The sequence below is a fragment of the Perca flavescens genome, chromosome 16 (assembly GCF_004354835.1).
Source record: "Perca flavescens isolate YP-PL-M2 chromosome 16, PFLA_1.0, whole genome shotgun sequence".
NCBI lineage: Eukaryota > Metazoa > Chordata > Actinopteri > Perciformes > Percidae > Perca > Perca flavescens.
Window position 1 is genome coordinate 2,935,615 of NC_041346.1, and position 20,815 is coordinate 2,956,429.

Here is a 20,815-nt window from a genome sequence, read left to right on the forward strand (position 1 = left end):
GGTCTGAGCCGAGCCCGCGTCCGCTGCGTTGAGGAGTAAACCTCTATATATGGGCACGCACTCTACCATGTGAGCTGCCCAGGCGATCGTGAATGGCTTTTAATTATAGTAGAAACGTTTGCTTCACAGCCATCTGAACTGAACTAAAACTTTAGTTCTAAATGCTACATTTTTCATTTTGGCATTGACAAGTCCTCAATCATTTCTAATTCCCAATTCACTTGAAGTGCATGGACTGTGGGAGGAGTCCAACTGAACCGCTGCACTTCCAGCTGCATTGCTCAATCAGAAACATTGGAGGCCATTTGCAATTCCTTTCAATTTCAAACCACCTGCGCTATCATGACAAATTAACAACGTGTATGGTCTTTTTAATATTTTGGAATAACATGTATTTAATATAATAACAATATCTATGTGGGTTGGGCCCAGGCTCAGCAAAAAAAAAACAAACAAATAAAATGAAATTAAGCTTTTCATGATAATTGAAGCATAACTAAAAATGGAAATGCTATGTAAATATATTTGCACGTTTAGGTTCCTTAGGTCCCATAGAGTCCCTATACTTAACTACAGATAATACATTTAAATTTGCAACTTTAATACAAAGTGCACTGTCCTGCCTTATCTTTGATGTTCAATTCAGAGTAAAATGGAATTTTAAAAAGCGAGGGGACAGCCACAGAGGAATCACGTCCTTAGCCTCTAGGAACGAACATACACTGCCATAGGCCGGTATCCTTAACAATCCCATTTCAAACCAAACAGGTGTGTATCACTATGCATCCGAGTACATACTTGTGTTTCCACAGGAACTTGTGGAGCGGTCCCAGCTCGGCCAGCTCCATGACCAGCATGAGGCTCTCTGCCTCACATATACCGATCATCCGGACGATATAAGGGTTGTCCAGCTGTTGCATGACATTGGCTTCTCGCAGCATTTCATCGGTTACTGATTGGAGGTTATCATCATTCTTCAGGATTTTGACTGCAACTGGTTTCTCTGTCCTAGTACATGGGAAGGGTTAGCATTAGGATGGATGCGCCACACGCACCACAGATGCATCTTACAGAAATGTTGGCTCTAGCCCAGTAAGCCACATGTTTTAGACAACACGGAAAAGGGTCATCCGCATATAATCAGTAATACAACAAAGGGTGGAATAAGGGGTAGAAAAGTACACAAACTGAGTCAAAAGCTCAATACTATAACCAGGGACTTTTTTCAAAATGGAAAACCTAAAAAGGCGAGTAGAGTCGAGCAGGTAAAACGGCATTAGTGTCAACTGCCAAAGGCAGTAAACAATGTCATCTTGGCTGCCAATGTTGTTAAATTTGCCCCAATTCCGGGTCACATTACTGCTGAAACATGTCCAATTGGGTAGTGGTTTGGTTCAGAAGCTTTTATGTTGTCTAAAGTCCTTCTCCTGACCTTTTAGCTCTGAGTGGTGATGACTTCATGAGCTTCTTTAATGATAAAATTACAACAATTAGAGATAAAATTTCATCACCTTTTGCCCCTCAACTTCTAATGGTACACAGGACTAATAGAAAGAACGATTAGACCTGACATATACTTAGACCGTTTTTATCCTGTAGACCTTCAACAACTAATGGTAAAGGTATCTTCAGCAAAGCCATCTACCTGTCTCTTAGACCCCATCCCAACGAGATTACTCAAAGAAGCATTACCCGTGGTTAACACCTCTTTACTAGATATGATCAATATGACTCTATTAACAGGTTATGTACAGCAGTCATTTAAAGTAGCTGTGATAAGACCTCTTCTGAAAAAAACCACCCTCGATCCTGAGGTCTTAGCAAACTATAGACCTATATCTAACCTTCCCTTTCTCTCCAAGATCCTTGAGAAAGTAGTTGCTAATCAGTTATGTGATTTTCTCCATAGCAACAGCTTATTTGAAGACTTTCAATCAGGATTTAGAAAGCATCATAGCACAGAGACGGCACTGGTGAAAATTACTAACAACGTTCTAACTGCTGCAGACAAAGGACTTGTCTCCATACTTGTTTGATTAGATCTTAGTGCTGCTTTTAACACTATTGACCATACAATCCTGTTACAGAGATTGGAACACTTAGTTGGAATTAAAGGAATTGCACTAAGCTGGTTTAAGTCTTATTTTTCTGATTGATCTCAATTTGTTAATGTTAATGATAAATCCTCTAAGTACGCGAGGGTTATGTATGGCGTTCCACAGGGCTCGGTGCTTGGACCAGTTTTGTTCTCCTTGTATATGCTTCCTCTTGGTAATATCATTAGGAAACACTCAATTAACTATCACTGCTATGTGGACGACACCCAATTATACTTGTCAATCAAACCAGACGAAACAAGTCAGTTAGCTAAACTTCAAGCATGTATTAAAGATATAAAATCCTGGATGACCTATAATTTTCTGATGTTAAACTGTAACAAAACTGAAGTTATTGTGCTGGGCCCTAAACACCTCCGAACTTCATTATCTGCAGATACAGCTACTCTGGATGGTGTTGTCCTGGCCTCCAGCACTACTGTCAGAAATCTAGGAGTTATTTTTGATCAGGATATATCCTTTAACGCCCATCTAAAACAATCATCGAGAACAGCCTTTTTTCATCTTTGTAACCAAAATTAGGAATATCCTGTCTCAAAACGATGCGGAAAAACTGGTCCATGCATTCGTTACTTCCAGGCTGGACTATTGTAACTCTCTACTGTCAGGTTGCTCAAATAAGTCCCTTAAGACTCTCCAGCTGATCCAGAATGCTGCAGCACGTGTTCTGACGAGAACTAAGAAAAGAGATCATATTTCTCCTGTTTTAGCTTCTCTGCATTGGCTTCCTGTAAAATACAGGATTGACTTTAAAGTCCTTCTCCTGACCTACAAAGCCCTAAATGGTCAAGCACCATCCTATCTAGAACAGTTCATAGTTCCTTATTGTCCCACTAGAGCACTCCGCTCCCAGAATGCAGAGTTACTTGTGGTTCCTAGAGTCTCCCAAAGTAGACTGGGAGCCAGAGCCTTCAGCTACCAGGCTCCTTTCCTGTGGAACCAGCTAACCTCATGGTGGAGTGAGGAGTTGCAGCGTCCGCCTAACCGGGCCCACCTGCTTCTCTTCGTAGTCATCAGATTTATTGATCATATAATCAATAATATAGTGTGAGTAGAGGGAGGCAGGTCAGTACAGCCTCTCATCAATGTTTTCATTTGTTTCCTTTTGTATGCATCCTGTCCCAGAACTGCTTGTTACTAACCTAGCTCTGGGGAGTTTACTCCCCGGAGTCCTTATGTTTCTTCTTCGCAGAGCTATGCTCTGCGATTCCCTTCAACGCCCGGCCGCGTCCTGCTGCGTCTGCTGCACCCACCCATGCTCTGCAGCGCCACGTTTCATCCCGCAACGTCCTGCTGTGACATGAACTACAACGACTACCTTCAAAGTCACTGTTCCACTATTTTCAATGCGACTATTATCGCCATCACACCCCCAACCGGCCCCGTCAGACACCGCCTACCAAGAGTCTGGGTCTGCCGAGGTTTCTTCCCAAGAGGGAGTTTTTCCTCGCCACTGTCGCAATAGCCATTTATAATGCTTGCTCTTGAGGGAATTACTGTAATTGTTGGGGCTTTGTAAATTGTAAATTATAGAGTGTGGTCTAGACCTACTCTATCTGTAAAGTATCTCAAGATAACTCTGTTATGATTTGATACTATAAATAAAATTGAATTGAATTGAATTTATCTGTGATTTTTTTTGACAGTAGGAAATTCTGCTTCGTTCCACTACAAACTTACGTTAGCATACTGCTAACTATTAAGTAGCTACATGCTAACGCGGCATAGCTGTAATCTCGTCCAATGCTGGTAATTTCTCCCCAAATTCCGGTCACTTTACTGCTGAGACATGTCCAGTTGTGTAATATTTGGTTTAGAAGCCTTTATTGGTGATTTTTCACGGTACAAAGTCCTGCTATTTACTCTGTTGCAGTAGCTCCAGCTTTAACTAGTGAAACACGGAGCGGAGGCTCCGGAGATTCCAGAAAGCACGCTGACCAATCACAGCAGACTAGGCATTATCGGGAGGAGATATTAAAGAGACAGGCGCTCCTACAGAGCATCTCATTCAGAGGGTGAATACAGGTGCAGCAGCCATGGGCAGTATGAGAAAAAAACATTAAAGCATGTTATGTCATGCAAGTATAATCCTGAAAATGTTATACAATTGTTGCCCTTTAATGTGATGCTATGTGATTTAACATACTTTCTCATCTTGTAGATGCCCTTCATGACTGTACCAAAGTTCCCAGAGCCCAGTTCTCCATCCTCCAAGAAGAGCTGGCTGCGATCCACTGTGGAACTCCTTAGTTCATCTGGGTCTGCGTATGGACTCTCATACACCTCCGTGTCCATCGGCATGGCCTCTGATGGAGAAATGACCATGACACATTTGAGTGATTGACACATCAGTCTGTCTTGCACAGTATGCAAACTTGTATGTGAAGTGAAGTTAGATATCATTAAACAACCTGTTCTCTCAACTCGTCAAATACTGACACTTGGGTGGCTCTTAGGGTTAGAAACCGACACACAAGGCACCCTTTAGTCTATATGGGACGCACTGGGCATAGCAGCAGCTCGACCTAGATACTATTAGATGATGTAGTATGACGAGCGGCAACGGTAGGGGGTAGTAAAAAAGACCAAAAATCTGTCTAAGGACGCAGGTTGGGGTGGTGGATGGGTCAAATAACACAGGACTCCCACCCAGGAGATCGGGGTTCATGTGCCGTTATGTCCTGCGTGTCACTAAAACATACATGTTTTGACCCCACCCACTGCTTTTACCATGCATGTAGTCTGGATCGACAACAGCTTATTTACCGGATTGCCGGATCTTCCGCCTTCTACCGAAGGAACAGCAGAAGCTCATTAGAGTGCAGGGAAGCTACAGTAGGACTAACGTACCAGCAAGTTAGGAATCTTTTGAATACAAGTGTGCTTAAACGTCCTTACCTTTTCCGCCTGCTTGATTATTGCTTTCATAAGGATTTGAATTACCTGTGGTGTTGTGTCGAGATACCCTCTGTTTAAGAGGAAAAACAGCGTGAAAACACATAAAACACATACATGATGCACTGCTAAAAAGTCATCTGCATTGAGTGAATTAAGCAGGGTGCCACCGTTAGTTTATAACCTGTGTTCTAGTGCTAGACTTGCCCTCTGAATGTTTAGGTTCATTTTCAATAAAACATTAGAATTTGATGTGTAGTTCTCCTCATATTCAGAACTCATTCACCCTTGACTTAAAAGGAACACGCCAACGTTTTGAGACTTTGTCCTATTCAGCGTGTCCCCCAGAGTATATATATAGAGTATATTATATATATATATATATATATATATATATATATATATATATATATATAAATATTTTTTTCCTGGCTCAGAATGGGCCTTTGTGGGAATATCAAAATGTGGGGTCTGGGTGGTGTGGGTTCTGGGTGTCCTCCCCCAGGGTCATTCTGATACACTTTTATGCACCAATGTATGGTGGGAACACCTGTATTTAGCCTAGGAGAAGGAAAACTGTGCTGTGTTAGTGACAAGCAATCCATTCCAAACTGAAGCAAAATCACACAGGGGGAAGGGTTCAGGGGGGGAGGGGTTCACAAGACATTGATCAACAGGTTTATGAGGAGTGTTAGTGCACCTTCTTTAGGCCGGGTATGAGTTTGAAGATAATCCAAACTGCTGCATTCTGCTAAAAAAACAAAACGTCAGAGAGGTTATCAGAGGACGACGTGCTAATGTAACGGTCATGCATGTGATCAGTACAGTAGAGGCAGATTCAGGGCAAAAGTTAGCTCCAAACAGGACATGTCCACATCATGTCTCATATTACTGACTCATTCAACTGTAAACTACAAGAGAGACACTGTTCATACAGTATACAACATCTCCATGTTCATTTTACTGTACAGACAAGTACTGGACTGTACAAAAAGAGTGTTGGTTCACCCTAAATCATAAAAAGACGTATTTGCTAACCCCCCCTCTTATTATTTATAAATATGTCAGAAAACATAGAGTAACAACCAGATGGAGCATTAAATCCCATTTCAGACACAAAGTTGTGATTGAAAATATATCTAAAGATGAATATTAATACATGATCAATGTTGGCAGGTATGGGACAAACTTACATCCTGTTTTTGGTGCATAGTGTCGGCACAGGACCATGAGAATATGCAAATGCATAATTGACACCACACACACACACACACACACACACACACACACACACACACACACACACACACACACACACACACACAATTTACCAAGGCAGAAATTAATCCATGATGGTCCTGTGGGAGTACTGGCCGTCTAATCAGCACTATAAACACAGCATATGACAAATGTGGATCAGACTTGAATATATTCCTAAACGTTTAGTTGTTAGATACTAATCCATGCGCAGCACATGTGTGTTTGAGTGTGAGTCTTGCTGTAGACATGTTTGGATTAGCTGTGAGTGTTTTTACCGTCCCCGTCAGGTCGAGGACACGGCTCTGTTAGCACCCGCAGCAGGCCGTCCGGTTTGTAGGAGTAGTGCTCCACCAGCTGTGGCCCAGAAAGAAAGTCACATATCACACACTCGGGACTATATATATGCATCAGTAACACACAAGACTAAAAGTGTAAAGTCTGTAACATCCTTCGGAAGCCAAAATGATATGACAGCATTGCAGCGGTGGAATGTAACTAAGTACATTTACTCCAGTACTGTACTTGAGTCCAAATGTTGAAGTACTTGTACTTCACTTGAGTCTTTTCTCTTCATGTCACTTTCTACTTCTACTCCGCTACATTTCAGAGAGAAATATTGTACTTTTTACTCCACTACATTCATCTGTTCCAGCTTTAGTTACTAGTTACTTTAGTTACTCCACTACATTCATCTGTTACAGCTTTAGTTACTAGTTACTTTAGTTACTCCACTACATTCATCTGTTCCAGCTTTAGTTACTAGTTACTTTAGTTACTCCACTACATTCATCTGGTACAGCTTTAGTTACTAGTTACTTTAGTTACTCCGCTACATTCATCTGTTCCAGCTTTAGTTACTAGTTACTTTAGTTACTCCGCTACATTCATCTGTTACAGCTTTAGTTATTAGTTACTTTAGTTACTCCATTACATTCATCTGGTACAGCTTTAGTTACTAGTTACTTTAGTTACTCCACTACATTCATCTGTTACAGCTTTAGTTACTAGTTACTTTAGTTACTCCACTACATTCATCTGTTACAGCTTTAGTTACTAGTTACTTTACACATTCAGATTTCTGCACACATGTAGTTTATAAATCTGATGTTTGATTCTAAAGTAAACTAGCCGACAATATAACGGCTACAAGTCCAGCTGAGATGATGAGACCATTAAACACACAGCTGGTTGGATCCTTTACTCTTTCTAACATGGGAGAATACATTAACTACATTTACCTGATGATACTAACACACTTTTTAACACAGTATTTTTACCAGTGTGGTATTACAACTTTTACTTAAGTAAAGGATCTGAACACTTCTTTCATTGCTGCAGCATTGTTATTCTTAGAGATGTGCTAGTAGCGCGGCTAAACCTGAAAACATTTGTCCTAAAAAGGTCCTCTTATGCTCAGCTAAGCTTAGCTTAGCTTTCTAAGAGTGAACTGTAAACATGGATATCAATCTCATGTCTCTGTATTAAGTAGAGATGTTCCAATACCATTTTTACCTGGCCTTCGTAGTATGCATGTGCTCAGCACATTTCAAGACAGTGTCCATAATGGATACATATGTAACTGTAACAACCATGAAATAACATCATATTATTCCTGAAAGAATCAAATGAGTAGCAGTCACTGAGCAACACTTCAGACAGCTGCTGGGAAAGCCTAAACTTAATCCTGAGAGTCATAGTTAAAGATCAACATGAAAATACAGATAAATAAATATAAAAATGATTGCTCACCTGCCACAGGGTGTCAAACTGCTTGCCATCTGGGATGGAGAGCTTGCCATTCCTATCCCTGTCAATGCGATAATGCATGACTTGTCCTTCATGCAGCAAACACAGAGCATAGGATCCATTCAAATCTCTCTGTCGGATCCTGCACTCACAAGAAGAAGAACATGAGTTAAAGTACTGGGGGTGTGAATGTAGTATCATTTAAACTCTTTCTTCATAGATGTGAATGATGGTTTGTAAAAAGCCCAGTTCTAGCTAGCTGTCTGGATTTACCCTGCAGAGATCTGAGGAGCAGTTAACCATAGTCCTCACAAATCCACCGGAGGTTAGAACCCCAACACAGAGACAGAGGAAGGGGACGGACATCCAGCCGAAAAGAGCGTGATCCAGCAGAATTTCTAGCAGCACCGGAGCTATCCCGGAAGTGGAACTTCGTGGATATAGACTAGAATCCCACAGTCTCTATATTCTCTCTGCTGATTCCTCACGTCTGTTTTCACTTCTGTCTTCATAAAGTTTTTCAGGTCGGCAGCTTATAAAAACTTCAGTTCGGGGTTCTTTACCCTATTGGTAGTGAATATCACCACACAGCAGCCTTTAGTCATGGTTCTGTTGTTTGCTAGCAGACGGAATTGATGTGTAGGAAACCTTCACGCAATAAAAGTCAATTGAGAGCAGAGAGCTGTGGTAATTGTTGACTTTGTTAGATATTACAAATTGTAACTATATAAGTGATTATTGGTCAGACTATATATTTGTATTATTATAACAATTGTTAGTTTTTGGCACTTGACCCCATACATAGCAACACAAACAACAGTTAGAAAATATGTTTTATGATAATAAAGAGGCATGGTTTACTTCATAGGCTGTGTATTTGTGTTATTATATTATCTGGGTCACATGACAGTGATATAGAACCAAAATAGGTATCCTGGGATTTGTTCAAAACTTTAATTTGTTTAAAAAAAGTAATACATAAATACATATTTGTAAATTAGACTAAATTTATATTGTTGATCCAAATTATTTCTGAGACAATTCACTGTAGAGCAACATGTGGAGCTGTTGTGCTTCATCACTCGTTGCTTTTCTTTGTTTGTGAAGGTAGTCAGGAAGCCTGATGGCTAGTATCGTTACTTGGACTATTGTATTGTATTGTGTTACTGCCATACTACTTAGACATCACATTGCACAAACTACTGTTTATTGATTGATCATATTTTTGGCAGACTCTTTACTTTATTTTGGATGTTTATGTTTTGCGTATTTAATGTGTAACTTCATGTTGTCTCGCACGTTTATGCTTGGTCTTGGCCAGGTTGTCGTTGCAAATGGGAATTTGTTTTCAATCGGCCTACCTGGTTAAATAAAGGTTAAATTGAAATTTTTTTTGCAGATGATGTGGTCCTGATGGCATCATCGGCCTGCGACCTTCAGCACTCACTGGATCGGTTCGCAACCGAGTGTGAAGCGGTTGGGATGAGGATCAGCACCTCTAAATCTGAGGCCATGGTTCTCAGCGGGAAACCGATGGAATGCCTTCTCCAGGTAGGGAATGAGTCCTTACCCCAAGTGAAGGAGTTCAAGTACCTTGGGGTTTTGTTCGCGAGTGAGGGGACAATGGAGCGGGAGATTGGTCGGAGAATCGGCGCAGCGGGTGCGGTATTGCATTCAATCTATCGCACCGTTGTGACGAAAAGAGAGCTGAGCCAGAAGGCAAAGCTCTCGATCTACCGGTCAGTTTTCATTCCTACCCTCACCTATGGTCATGAAGGCTGGGTCAAGACCGAAAGAACGAGATCCAGGGTACAAGCGGCCGAAATGGGTTTCCTCAGGAGGGTGACTGGCGTCTCCCTTAGAGATAGGGTGAGAAGCTCAGTCATCCGTGAGGAGCTCGGAGTAGAGCCGCTGCTCCTTTGCGTCGAAAGGAGCCAGTTGAGGTGGTTCGGGCATCTGGTAAGGATGCCCCCTGGGCGCCTCCCTAGGGAGGTGTTCCAGGCACGTCCAGCTGGGAGGAGGCCTCGGGGAAGACCCAGGACTAGGTGGAGGGATTATATCTCCAACCTGGCCTGGGAACGCCTCGGGATCCCCCAGTCGGAGCTGGTTAATGTTGCTCGGGAAAGGGAAGTTTGGGGTCCCCTGCTGGAGCTGCTCCCCCCGCGACCCGACACCGGATAAGCGGACAAAGATGGATGGATGGATGGATGGATACTGGATTGTGTCAACAGTTAACTTCACGTAATATTGTATGAGGTGTTTTCTTTTGCGGGGTGCAAATATTCCACCAGAACAAGTTCCTTCCTGAGACTATTTAGCAGAGCCACCGTCTCTGTGTCTGGAGCTTAGCGCTGCCCAAGACGATTGTGATTGGTTTAAAGAGATGAAAACAACCCAGAGCGTTTTTTTTCCTGCTATCCCAGAATGTATGTTTGGAGGAGCTTGACCTTACTGTGGAGACAGAGCTGGCAATGCGAGACAGAGTAACAACCTACTCTATTTTCTACTTGTAGTTATTTTTAATAATACAAAGCTACAAAGCTAATTAAGACTATCAGCTCCACACAACTCTCTCTGGATTTCTCAGTAGGACTATGTTTAGAAGATTGGGGGCGTCCGGTGACTTTCCCGCGCAGAAACTCAAGTGAAGATAATGACCTCTTCTGAAGAGTCCCTCATGTTTTCTTAATCCTCTGTGTCCTCATTGGCTACTAGCAACTTTGTGGAGGAGTGGGGGGGGCAAGGCTTGCATCATGTGGACGCGCCAACAGTGTTGCTGTCATTACTTAGAATTCCTTCCTTTCTACTTAGAAATGTTGGGGGAACTACTCAGCCTGGGAGGAAACCCTGCCTGAGAAGATTGCTTTAAAGTTTCCTCTTTCTCTGTTCCTCTGACAATGCTTTCCTAGCTTTCTGCTTCTTTTTTGCCGGCTCAGCCATGACGATAGTGTGAAAAACTTGTTAGCCGGTCTGATAACCATTCTAGGGCTGCCACCTCTTAGTCGATTAGTCAACTAATCGGTCGTTTTGGTCTTAGTCGACTAAGATTTCTTTAGTCGAATAGTGATTTTTTATGCTTATTCATGCTTAATTATTTATTTCAGGAAACTTCTGAGCACATTTATGGTAAACACAAGATTTAAAGTGGTGCTTTTGCAGGATTAATTGTGGAGAAACTCAGTTCTACAGATGGTTAATTAACTACATTTATATTGTGCTTTTCTTGTCTTAACCACCTCTCAAAGCGCACAGCTCTGTCAATTAAATCAACTAATCGATTAGTCGACAAAATCCTATAAGTGTTAGTCGACTAAGAATTTCTTTAGTCCAGGACAGCCCTAAACCATTCCAATGACTCCGAAGATGTTCAGTTAAGGTCAATTAAGCCCAAAAAAAAAACTTGATTTGCAATCAAGTAGGTTTTTTTTTTTGAGCCAGAGGTTTTGATTTTTTGTGACATGGATCTGAATTTGATTATTTAATGTGGAGAATGGCTAGTGTTTATGAGCATATGCTTTGAGCGTGTTATGGATATTGTGAGCTCTGGAGAAATTTCTCACAGAAGTGTAATAATCAGTCAAATTTGGATGGATTTGATAAAATTCATATCCCACAATTTAGTATAAACAGCTATAAGCCAAAAGCTATACAAAGACACTTAGAAAATACTTACAGGAATTTTCCATTTGTACGGGAGCCGTTTTGGAGCCTGGGCTCACAGCCTTCCCGTGTTATGGATCCATGGAACCAGGGCATTTTTTCGTGTGCAGTGGTGGAAATGAGCTTCTCCAGCTGAGGTCTCTGGCTGATGATGGCCTGCTCCAGAGCTGCCCCCTGCACGCACACACACGCGCACACACACACACACACACACACATGAGCTGTCAGCAAACGCTTATAATACACACACTCCCATCGCATCAAAAAACAACGCTTAGTCAGCTGGCGTTTGTTTTTGATGCAAAGGGTTTCCTTTACGTCATATTTAGACATGATTGGTAGGGACTCTTGGCGTCACTTTTTTAAGCTCTGGGTCAGGACGTACGTTTAATTGACATGCGGCACAAGAACGGGGCATGAAACCCGGTCTCACGGAGGAAAGTCCTGTGGTGTTTGACCCATCCACCACCCCAACCTGCTAGACCTTCTTGATTTTGGACCGAAAGTCCGAACCATCCAAAAAACGCTTTCACACTAGAAACGAACCGGACCATGGTTCAGCTTGATCCGGACAGAGACTACCTCTTTTGCTCGGAACAAATCGTCCGGATCGTGGTCTGGGGGAGGTTTCACATCTGTAATTTTGGTTCTGATCAAACTGAAAAGTCCAAAGGTCCGGACCAAACGAGGTAGGTATGAAAGCCCACTTAGACACGCTTGGTCGGGACTCTTGGTGTAACTTTTTGGCGCTCTGTGTCGGGACGTACGTGGAACTGACATGCAGCACAGGAACAGGACAGTTAGGTTTAGGAAAAGATGGTGGGGGGGGTTACAAACCAAACCCCGGTCTCCTGGGTGAAAGTCCACGGATTTTCCCTCAGTGTGCAGCCAATCACAGCACCCGGGGACCAACTCCAGATCCAACTGGAGAACCTAGTACATGTTTTTGATGGTGGGGAAAATGGAGGACCCAGAGGAAACCCACACAAACATGGGGAGAACACACAAACTCCACACAGAAAGGCCCGGAACGAGCTGGATTCAAACCCAGAACCTTCTTGCTGTGAGGCCACAGTGCTACCCATTGGGCCACCATGCTGCTCTTAACACTTTGTCATCTTACCCAGATTTTCCACTGGGCGTGTCTGTGCTGCGTTACGCACCACACCACACCTGGAGCGTCTCAGAAGTGGAGCGACTCGCAGATTTTATTGTCTCTACAAGAACTTTACAGAACAGTCACATGTTGATTATGCTACTATCTACGTTTCACTCCAAGCACTCCTGCAATTAAACTCCATGTCTTCGTCACCTCCAAATGAATCTTTCGTCGTCCATGTTGTTGTAGAGGAGACATATACGATATGGGGGGTGGTTGGTGTTTTGTCTGGATGCTCTCGCTGTTTAACTTGTCCAAACGCCCTGCGGCTCGTGGCTTCACGCACACTTCTGGGACGCGGCGCCTCCGGAGCGCAGGCGCGCCCGGTGGAAAATAGCGTTGTAACAGTGCGGCGGTCGAGCTGCTGCTCTGCCCGGTGCGTTCCATCCATACATCCCCCACCAATATTTAGCATATTTATCTTTCTCCGTGAAATGAAGCTGCCTTCAAGTGTGATTGGAGGTGTTGAGATCTATAACTGACCTGACGGAAAGCAGTAACAGTTTCTACTTGTGATACATTGGGGGATTGAAGAATTCAACAGGGCCGTGAAAAATAAAGATATTTACTTTTATATAGATTTAAACTTAGGAGCTTATGGCTTTAACAAGGTCTCCTTCTTAATAGATCTGTTGTTCAGATGCACAGCGTTCCTTAAAAAATCCCCAAAAATGTGTGATGTTATGAATATGCAGAAAGTTTTGAACAATACATACAATAATTAAAAATAATAATTAACGACATTTGCACTATACATTTTTGCAGAAACGGCACAAATTGTTCCATGAAAATTCACCAAAATGCAGGAAATGAAATGTTTGAAGCTCACAATTTCTGGTGCAGGACCCCCAGATCCCCCACTTTTAGAAGACCCCTGTCTCCTTCTACTCACAGGAGAGAGTTGAAACATACCTGCAGGTTCCATGTCTGCTTCACATACTCCCGGATCAGTTTTTCCTTCAGGTCCTCAAACGGCCCCACTTTTGGCTGCATGTTCCTGGGCCTGTTGCAGGGCTTCTTCAGCAGACACACGAGACCATCCATCTCCCTGGCGTGGTAGTCGATCACATCGACAGGGCTCCTGTGGCTCTTACCGCCAACGATAGCGTATGTTTCATTGGATTGTCTTTCAATGGTATAGTGGTAGCAGCGGCTGGAATACAACACAGACAGTGCAAAGCCTCCCAGATAGTTTCTGCTTTGCCGAAGCAAGTACAAGCCGTTGATCGTGCCCGCCTGCCGCAGGTTGTCCTCCGCCTCTTCCCTGGTGATGTTGCCATAGAAGAATGGCAATGCATTCACTGCGTCAGCCATGTTGGCTTCTGTGGGGGTGGCTCCCTTAAGGAAGTCCCAGAACAAAGTTCAGCCACCAGGATGCAATCAACCCTAAAACAAACAAAAGGAGAACCATGTAACAATCAAGATTAATTTAGTCTGAAAAAATACTGTGAACTACAGATTTTTACATCAGTAACATGCAGCCAAAGAATGAAAAATGAAGACATAAGTATTGGGTTCCAACAGGATGACTGATAAACAGGGCCACACAGAATCTGCGGACGTTTTGGTTTAAAAAGGAATATCTTCTGCTTCGTTTCCCCCTCTCATTCCCCCTGCTCTGGTGTTTCCCCCTCTCATTCCCCCTGCTCTGGTGTTTCCCCCTCTCATTCCCCCTGCTCTGGCATTTCCCCCTCTCATTCCCCCTGCTCTGGTGTTTCCGAGCCCCTAAAGCGGAGACATTAGGAAACCCTTCTGACCCGTTTTGGTTTAGAATCTGCGGGGTTGTGTTGCAGTCTCAATGGCCTCAAACGGAGACCTTTGGCAACACCGACACCGATGTCAACGTTTCTCCTCCTGATTGGTTCTTATCGGTCACGACGTCTCGTTCTCTGAGACTAAAGCTACTAATGTTACCATGGTAACTACCAGCAGTGGGCGGCATCTCCACACTGCCTCCTGTTTATGTCCAGTATACCAGAATGTTGATGAGATATGAGGTTTGGGCGTGTTAAAGATTAACACACAGAGATTTGTTCTTCTACTGGAGATAAAAACACTTGTGTGCACCGAGATCGCTTTTGGCTCCAAATCCACTCAAAAACCAAAGCGTAGTAATGTAAATGTAGCCTAAGAAAAATGTAAATAAGACTCAGAATGATAACACATCACCCCAGGCAGGAAAACAGTTTGCTAAATTTCGCAGATTTTCATTCTGGATCACCGCTGAAAACTGTAAAAATCTGCAGATTTTGTTTGGGTCTGCTGATAAATCATCCGACCCTTCGCTCCATTGATGCAGTTGCAGGGAATGCATCACGGTGTACAGTACATTCACACAGTGAGAAGAGTGCAGTACTTCTGTATCAGCGATATTTCAGGGTTTTCCCTACCATTATAAGGCTAAGCTGCAGCACCCAAGCTGTTTTGGGCACTATCTAAGCCAAATGAATGTAAAATCAATATGAGCATCAAAACTAATTTTAAAGACTTTCCTCAGATCTAATGATCTAATGATTGTAGTTGGACTTCTATAGCAAGTTTTTTATTAGTCAAATTTTCTAGCTTTTCAATGTTTTAGACACATATGGCTAATAATGGTTCAAAATGATGTGACATTGTTTCTTTATTAAAAAAAAACATAACACCCCTAACCCGGGGGGGACCAAATAACTGCATCTAAATCTTTCACAAACCTAGAGAAAACACAATTTAACTTGTATTCTTGCCAGTGTACAAGTTAAATACAGTGTAGTGTAAAAATAAAGCTTAGGTTCCGACAGGAAAATAATGTCATTCACACCACCCAGATCAGCTGATCATCAGTTAATCACCCTAAAATAAACCACACACATAAACACATATTACATTGCAGAGCAGTCTAACAGCACAATACTGTTTGCTGCTGCTGTTAGTTGCGATTGCTACCGCTAAGTGCTGTGCAATTTTTACAGAACTGAGTTGGTCAGAAATTCTTCCCTAAGAGCAGGTAAATTTATTTATTTATTTATTTTATTAGTTTATTTGTCAGGGACAATGTACAAAATACATTAATCTTACGAAAAGATGTTTTGTACCAGAGTAAGCTAATGCTAGTTTCCATCTGCAGTCCGCGGGCAGGTGCACACAATATTAAAACATATTACAAATAACTGTCAATAATAATAAGAAATACATGCAAGATTACACTAATCAAATGTTTAAATAAAAAACTAATCAAAAAACCATCACAGTCTAGAATATATATACAACATAGTCAAAAACATTTTGAAAAAGATTTATTTGCATCAAATCAAAATATGTGCTTGTATTATGCTTATATTGTTTGTGTTCTGTGGTGTTTGGCTCTGATAATGACCAGGTGTTAGTAGCTAGTAGGCTTCATCCTCACATGAACATCTGTACAACATTTTATGGAAATCCATCCAATAGTTGTTGAGATGTTTCAGCCTGGAGCAAAGTGGCGGGCCAAAAGACTGACATTTCCATTTATATAGTCCACGTGGAAATGTGGCCAGTAGTTGGCCAGATAATGGTTTGTATCCAACTGTTGGATTGTGACGGGTTGCATCAACTGACTGACCAACATCTGACCAGGTATACTATACAAGCAGGGCAAAACTGATAAGAGCAGAAAGGCCTTCAGCCATGAAGTTTGTCTATACATCTACACTGACATTAGTGGTGAGATAGTCTATATCGATGACGTTTCATTTCCGGGATTGTTCAGGTGCCGTCGGAAATTCCGCCAGATGTCCATCCCCTTCCTCTTTCTTTGTGTTGGCGTTCTAAATTAAGATTTGTGATGACTATGGTTAAATGCTCCTCAGATCTCTGCAGGGTAAATCCAGACAGCTAGCTAGACTATCTGTCCAATCTGAGTTTTCTGTTGCAAGACCAAAACTACTTTTGAACGTACACATGTTCCACCAGAACAAGTTCCTTCCTGAGACTATTTAGCAGAGGCACCGTTGCTCTGTCTGGCGCATAGCGCCGCCAAAGATGATTGTGATTGGTTTAAAGAAATGCCAATAAACCAGAGCACGTTTTTCTCCCATCCAGGAATGCTGTATGGACTAGCCAGACCCTCGTCTGCAGCGCTGTGGAGGAAGAGCTGGACATGCGAGATTAGCGGTGAGATGCCTGTCACAGTCACCACAGTAACCACAATACAACAACAGCAAGACAACTGTGCAAACTCCTCTGCACTGCACAAATAGCAAAAAAATTGCCGGTGCAACACGGATGTCTTCTACTTGATGATTTTATTTCTTAAGGTGCATAACAGTGACTAACGTTTCGATGTATAGTTACATCTTCATCAGAGTCCTTGGAGAGAATGGGCAATGGAGCCCTTAATAAGGATCATCAACAGGTGTGATTGTGCTCAAGAGGGGCGGTGACAATCTAAAGTTACACCCATCTCAACCAAGGTGTTACACTCAGTAATCAGTCGTTAAAGGGCAAATGCCTATAGCCAAGCCAAAAAAGAATATATACAAACAAAAATATACAAATGTAAAAAATGTATACAAATGTAAAAAAATTTAAAAGTTTTTTACAAAAATTTTCACAGGGCAATGGGGACTAAAAGTATATTTATCTAAATACTATACTGTACACACTTTGACATTAGAGAAAGCAAGTCAGATTAAATTCTTCATTTAAGCCTAGAGGTTCTAAAGAGCCAAGTGTATGTATCCAAAAGGCTTCCCTGCATAGGAGTTTATTGATAATATCACCACCCCTGGGTGGGGGTGTGATTTTCTCAATTCCCCAGAACCTCAGTGATGCAGGGGAGCCATGATTAGCCTGCTTGTAATGCCTCGCCATGGCATAAGTTATGTTCTGGGTCCGAATAGCTGTCTTGTGTTCAGATATCCTTAATTTGAGCTGACGTTTAGTTTGACCTATATAGGCCAGTCCACAAGGGCATTTTAGAAGGTACACTACATGTGTACTGTTACAATTAATAAATGAAGAGATAGAATATTTCTTGCCAGTAGGGGGTTGTGAAAATTCCTTCGTATTGGTCGAATTCAAGCATTGCGCACAATTACCACATTTATAAAAAACCAAGGGGTGGGTTGGAAAGCCAAGTAGTCTGAGGTGGGTTAGACATGTCTGAGTGGACCAGTCGGTCACGAATATTACCGGCACGCCTAAATATGAACCTGGGCAGATTGGCGCATATGCCTTTCAGTGTTGGGTCACTCTTAAGGACATGCCAGTGCTTGCAAATAACATTTTTTATCACTGCAGTCATGCATGTCTGCAGTCTCACAGCTGCCAGACAGTGTTTCAGGCCTGACCACTCAATCAATCAAAAATTTGTATAGCACTTTTTTATACAAAAGGTCATGCTACACAAAGTGCTTCACGTTATAAAACCACTGTGGCAAGCTAGTTTAAGTTTTTGAAGCAAACCCTAGGACCCTAGACCCGTTTGGATCCACGATTTATACGGTCAATCAGGTCTTGGTTGGGTCCTGTTCTATTATCACAGGTCCCGGGTCTTTTAAACATTATGTGTAATGAACAAGAAGACTCAGCTGTAATCAATGCACACTGCAACAGTGATGGCTTCAAAGCTTTCAAACAAGGTGCTGGGCTGCTCATCGGGAGCGACTTGGGGTCCAACATTAACTGTCACACAGGGCTCTGCAGTTATACTATTCGACAGTTACAAACATGTTGGGAAAGTTGACAGCAAACAGTCCTAACAGTCCTTTGTTCTAATGATGCATTTCTTTGTAAGAAAGTCCACCCACCTGGTTTCTTGGCAAGATCCGCCCTACGAAGCTGCCCAATTGGTTGAGATTAGGCATTGATCTTGAGTTGTTAAGGTTAGGATAGCCGATTGGACCTGAGAAAATCGGGTTCTGTTACCTTGCGCAGTCGTAGCGCGCAAATGCTATTGAAGGCGAGTGTTCCCCTAGAACTGCAGTGGGTTCCATAATAACGCGGTATGGAAACCTCAGCCTGTCCAGTAAAAACAATAGTCTTGTCAAAGTGGCAAAGTGGAATTAGTATATAAGTCAGGTCCAGTTTTTTGACTTTTTAAGATTATTTTTTGGACTTTTATGTCCATTAGTTGGTAGGATAGAGTGAAGATGATAAAAGGGGAGAGAGAGGGGGGACGACATGCAGCAAAGGGTTGGATTTGAACCCGGGCCACTGCTTAGGACTCAGTAGGGCACCCACTCACATACTGGGTGAGCTAGAGGTCGCCCCAGTTACTTTTACATTTAAAGTGAGTTCTAAAGAAGGCTGAGGTTGTTGGTTCAGGGAGTTTGACTCCCTGCCATGCCTTCAGGGCTCCAGATAAATCCTGGGTTTGTGCTGCCGTAGGCCTTTACCCTTGTATGTCCAAAACTGTTGTTTTTGATTGATTTACCTTGGACAAAGTCAGATGAAATCGCCTTGTCACAGTTTAAATGTTTGTAAAATCCACAGACAGACGCAAAGGGCAACTAATAGCATTGATTTATGACAATAAATTTAAATGACGAAATATGGAGATACAAGGTTTCTGTCCGACAGTGACATGCATTAATGCATTATACATTATATTTCTATCATGTTGCTATATTAATACAGACCACACTGAGTATCATTACTGAATCACATTAAATATTATTCTCCTGGGGCGCCTGGGTAGCTCACCTGGTTGAGCGTGGGCTCCATGTGCAGAGGCTCAGTCCTTGTTTCGGAAGCCGCGGGTTCGGTTCTGACCTGCAGCCCTTTGTTGCATGTCATCCCCCTCTCTCTCAAACTTTCCTGACTTTATCTGTCCTATCAATAAAGGCAATACATATATATATATATATATATATATATATATATATATATATATATATATATATATATATATATATATATAGTAGTACAGCTAATATGTATTTACAATACATGCTGCTCCTGTGATACATAAGATACTTTGTTATACATCACATTAAAATACTGGCGGTGGATAGTTTTATCTACTTTATATACAGTTGGGTATTAATTCAGTGTTTCCCAACCTCGAGGTTGGGGCCCCCCCTCTAAAGGGTCACAACAGAAATCTAGGCAGTTTTGAGGTAATTCATGTGGTTACAAAGAAGCAAAGACAAACTTGTGCTGCACATACCAACATGCAACTTTTTGGTTTTGGGACCCTTTGGTCTTGCTGGAGCTGCTCCCCCCGCGACCCGACACCGGATAAGCAGACGAAGATGGATGGATGGATGGATGGACCCTTTGGTCTCACACAGTTATTAAAACGAACCCATCATAACATAACAACATAAGAGAGGAACTGCTAAGTGACATCTCAAATGTAACGAGCGTAGAGTGGATTTTTTTATATTTTTTTATATAACCTCTCTGGTTAGAAGCTTCTTGTGGGTTTTTAATGTTGTGTGTATTTTTAATCTGCAAAGTAATGACAGCTGTCCAATTTTTTTTGAGGAGTAACAAGTACAATATTTCTCTCGGGCTCTACAGTGAAGCCATATTAGGTATAGCCAAAATACTAAAGTAACGTTCCTAAAATTAGACTTACATACAGTACTCCATTACTTTCTACCACTGATAAAGACCCAGGTCTAAACTGTATTTTTACTTGTGAAAATAAAAGTGCCTTCTGGTCCACACCCAACATATTACATGTCTGTTTCCATTGCATATGTAAAAAAAACTCTATCAGTGGGGTAAGTTCATAAAAGAGCAACGTTAGGGCATTTGATTTGTCTCCAAAACACATGAAATGATGCTGTTATATGCTTTATTCATTTCAAGACAATAATTAATTTCCTGAAATAAGGGCAACTGGGGACAAGAGGAATGATCTAACCCCCTTTGGAAGATTTCTTTTTTGTTTAATCAAAAATAAATGAGCAAAGTGAGAGATGAAATGACTTGGTAAGACATAAAAAACCCAACAAGAAAAGGAACTGTAATCTTTGGAAAAAAAAAACATTGAACATTTTGAAACAAG

At 41.9% G+C, this 20,815-nt stretch overlaps 1 protein-coding gene across 1 annotated transcript in view; it reads right to left on the reverse strand.

Moving 5' to 3' along the window:
• The window catches only part of LOC114571091 (tyrosine-protein kinase SYK), a 44,293-nt gene that overhangs the window by 22,777 nt on the left and 701 nt on the right, over positions 1-20,815 (reverse strand). The window contains exons 3-11 of the mRNA XM_028601884.1: positions 13,750-14,223; positions 11,692-11,852; positions 8,022-8,160; positions 6,548-6,626; positions 6,344-6,399; positions 5,713-5,763; positions 5,025-5,085; positions 4,264-4,423; positions 799-1,008 (exon numbers count right to left, since the gene is read on the reverse strand). Coding sequence (XP_028457685.1) covers positions 799-1,008; positions 4,264-4,423; positions 5,025-5,085; positions 5,713-5,763; positions 6,344-6,399; positions 6,548-6,626; positions 8,022-8,160; positions 11,692-11,852; positions 13,750-14,151 — 1,319 coding nt within the window. The 5' untranslated portion in view covers positions 14,152-14,223. The remainder of the gene's footprint in view (positions 1-798; positions 1,009-4,263; positions 4,424-5,024; positions 5,086-5,712; positions 5,764-6,343; positions 6,400-6,547; positions 6,627-8,021; positions 8,161-11,691; positions 11,853-13,749; positions 14,224-20,815) is intronic.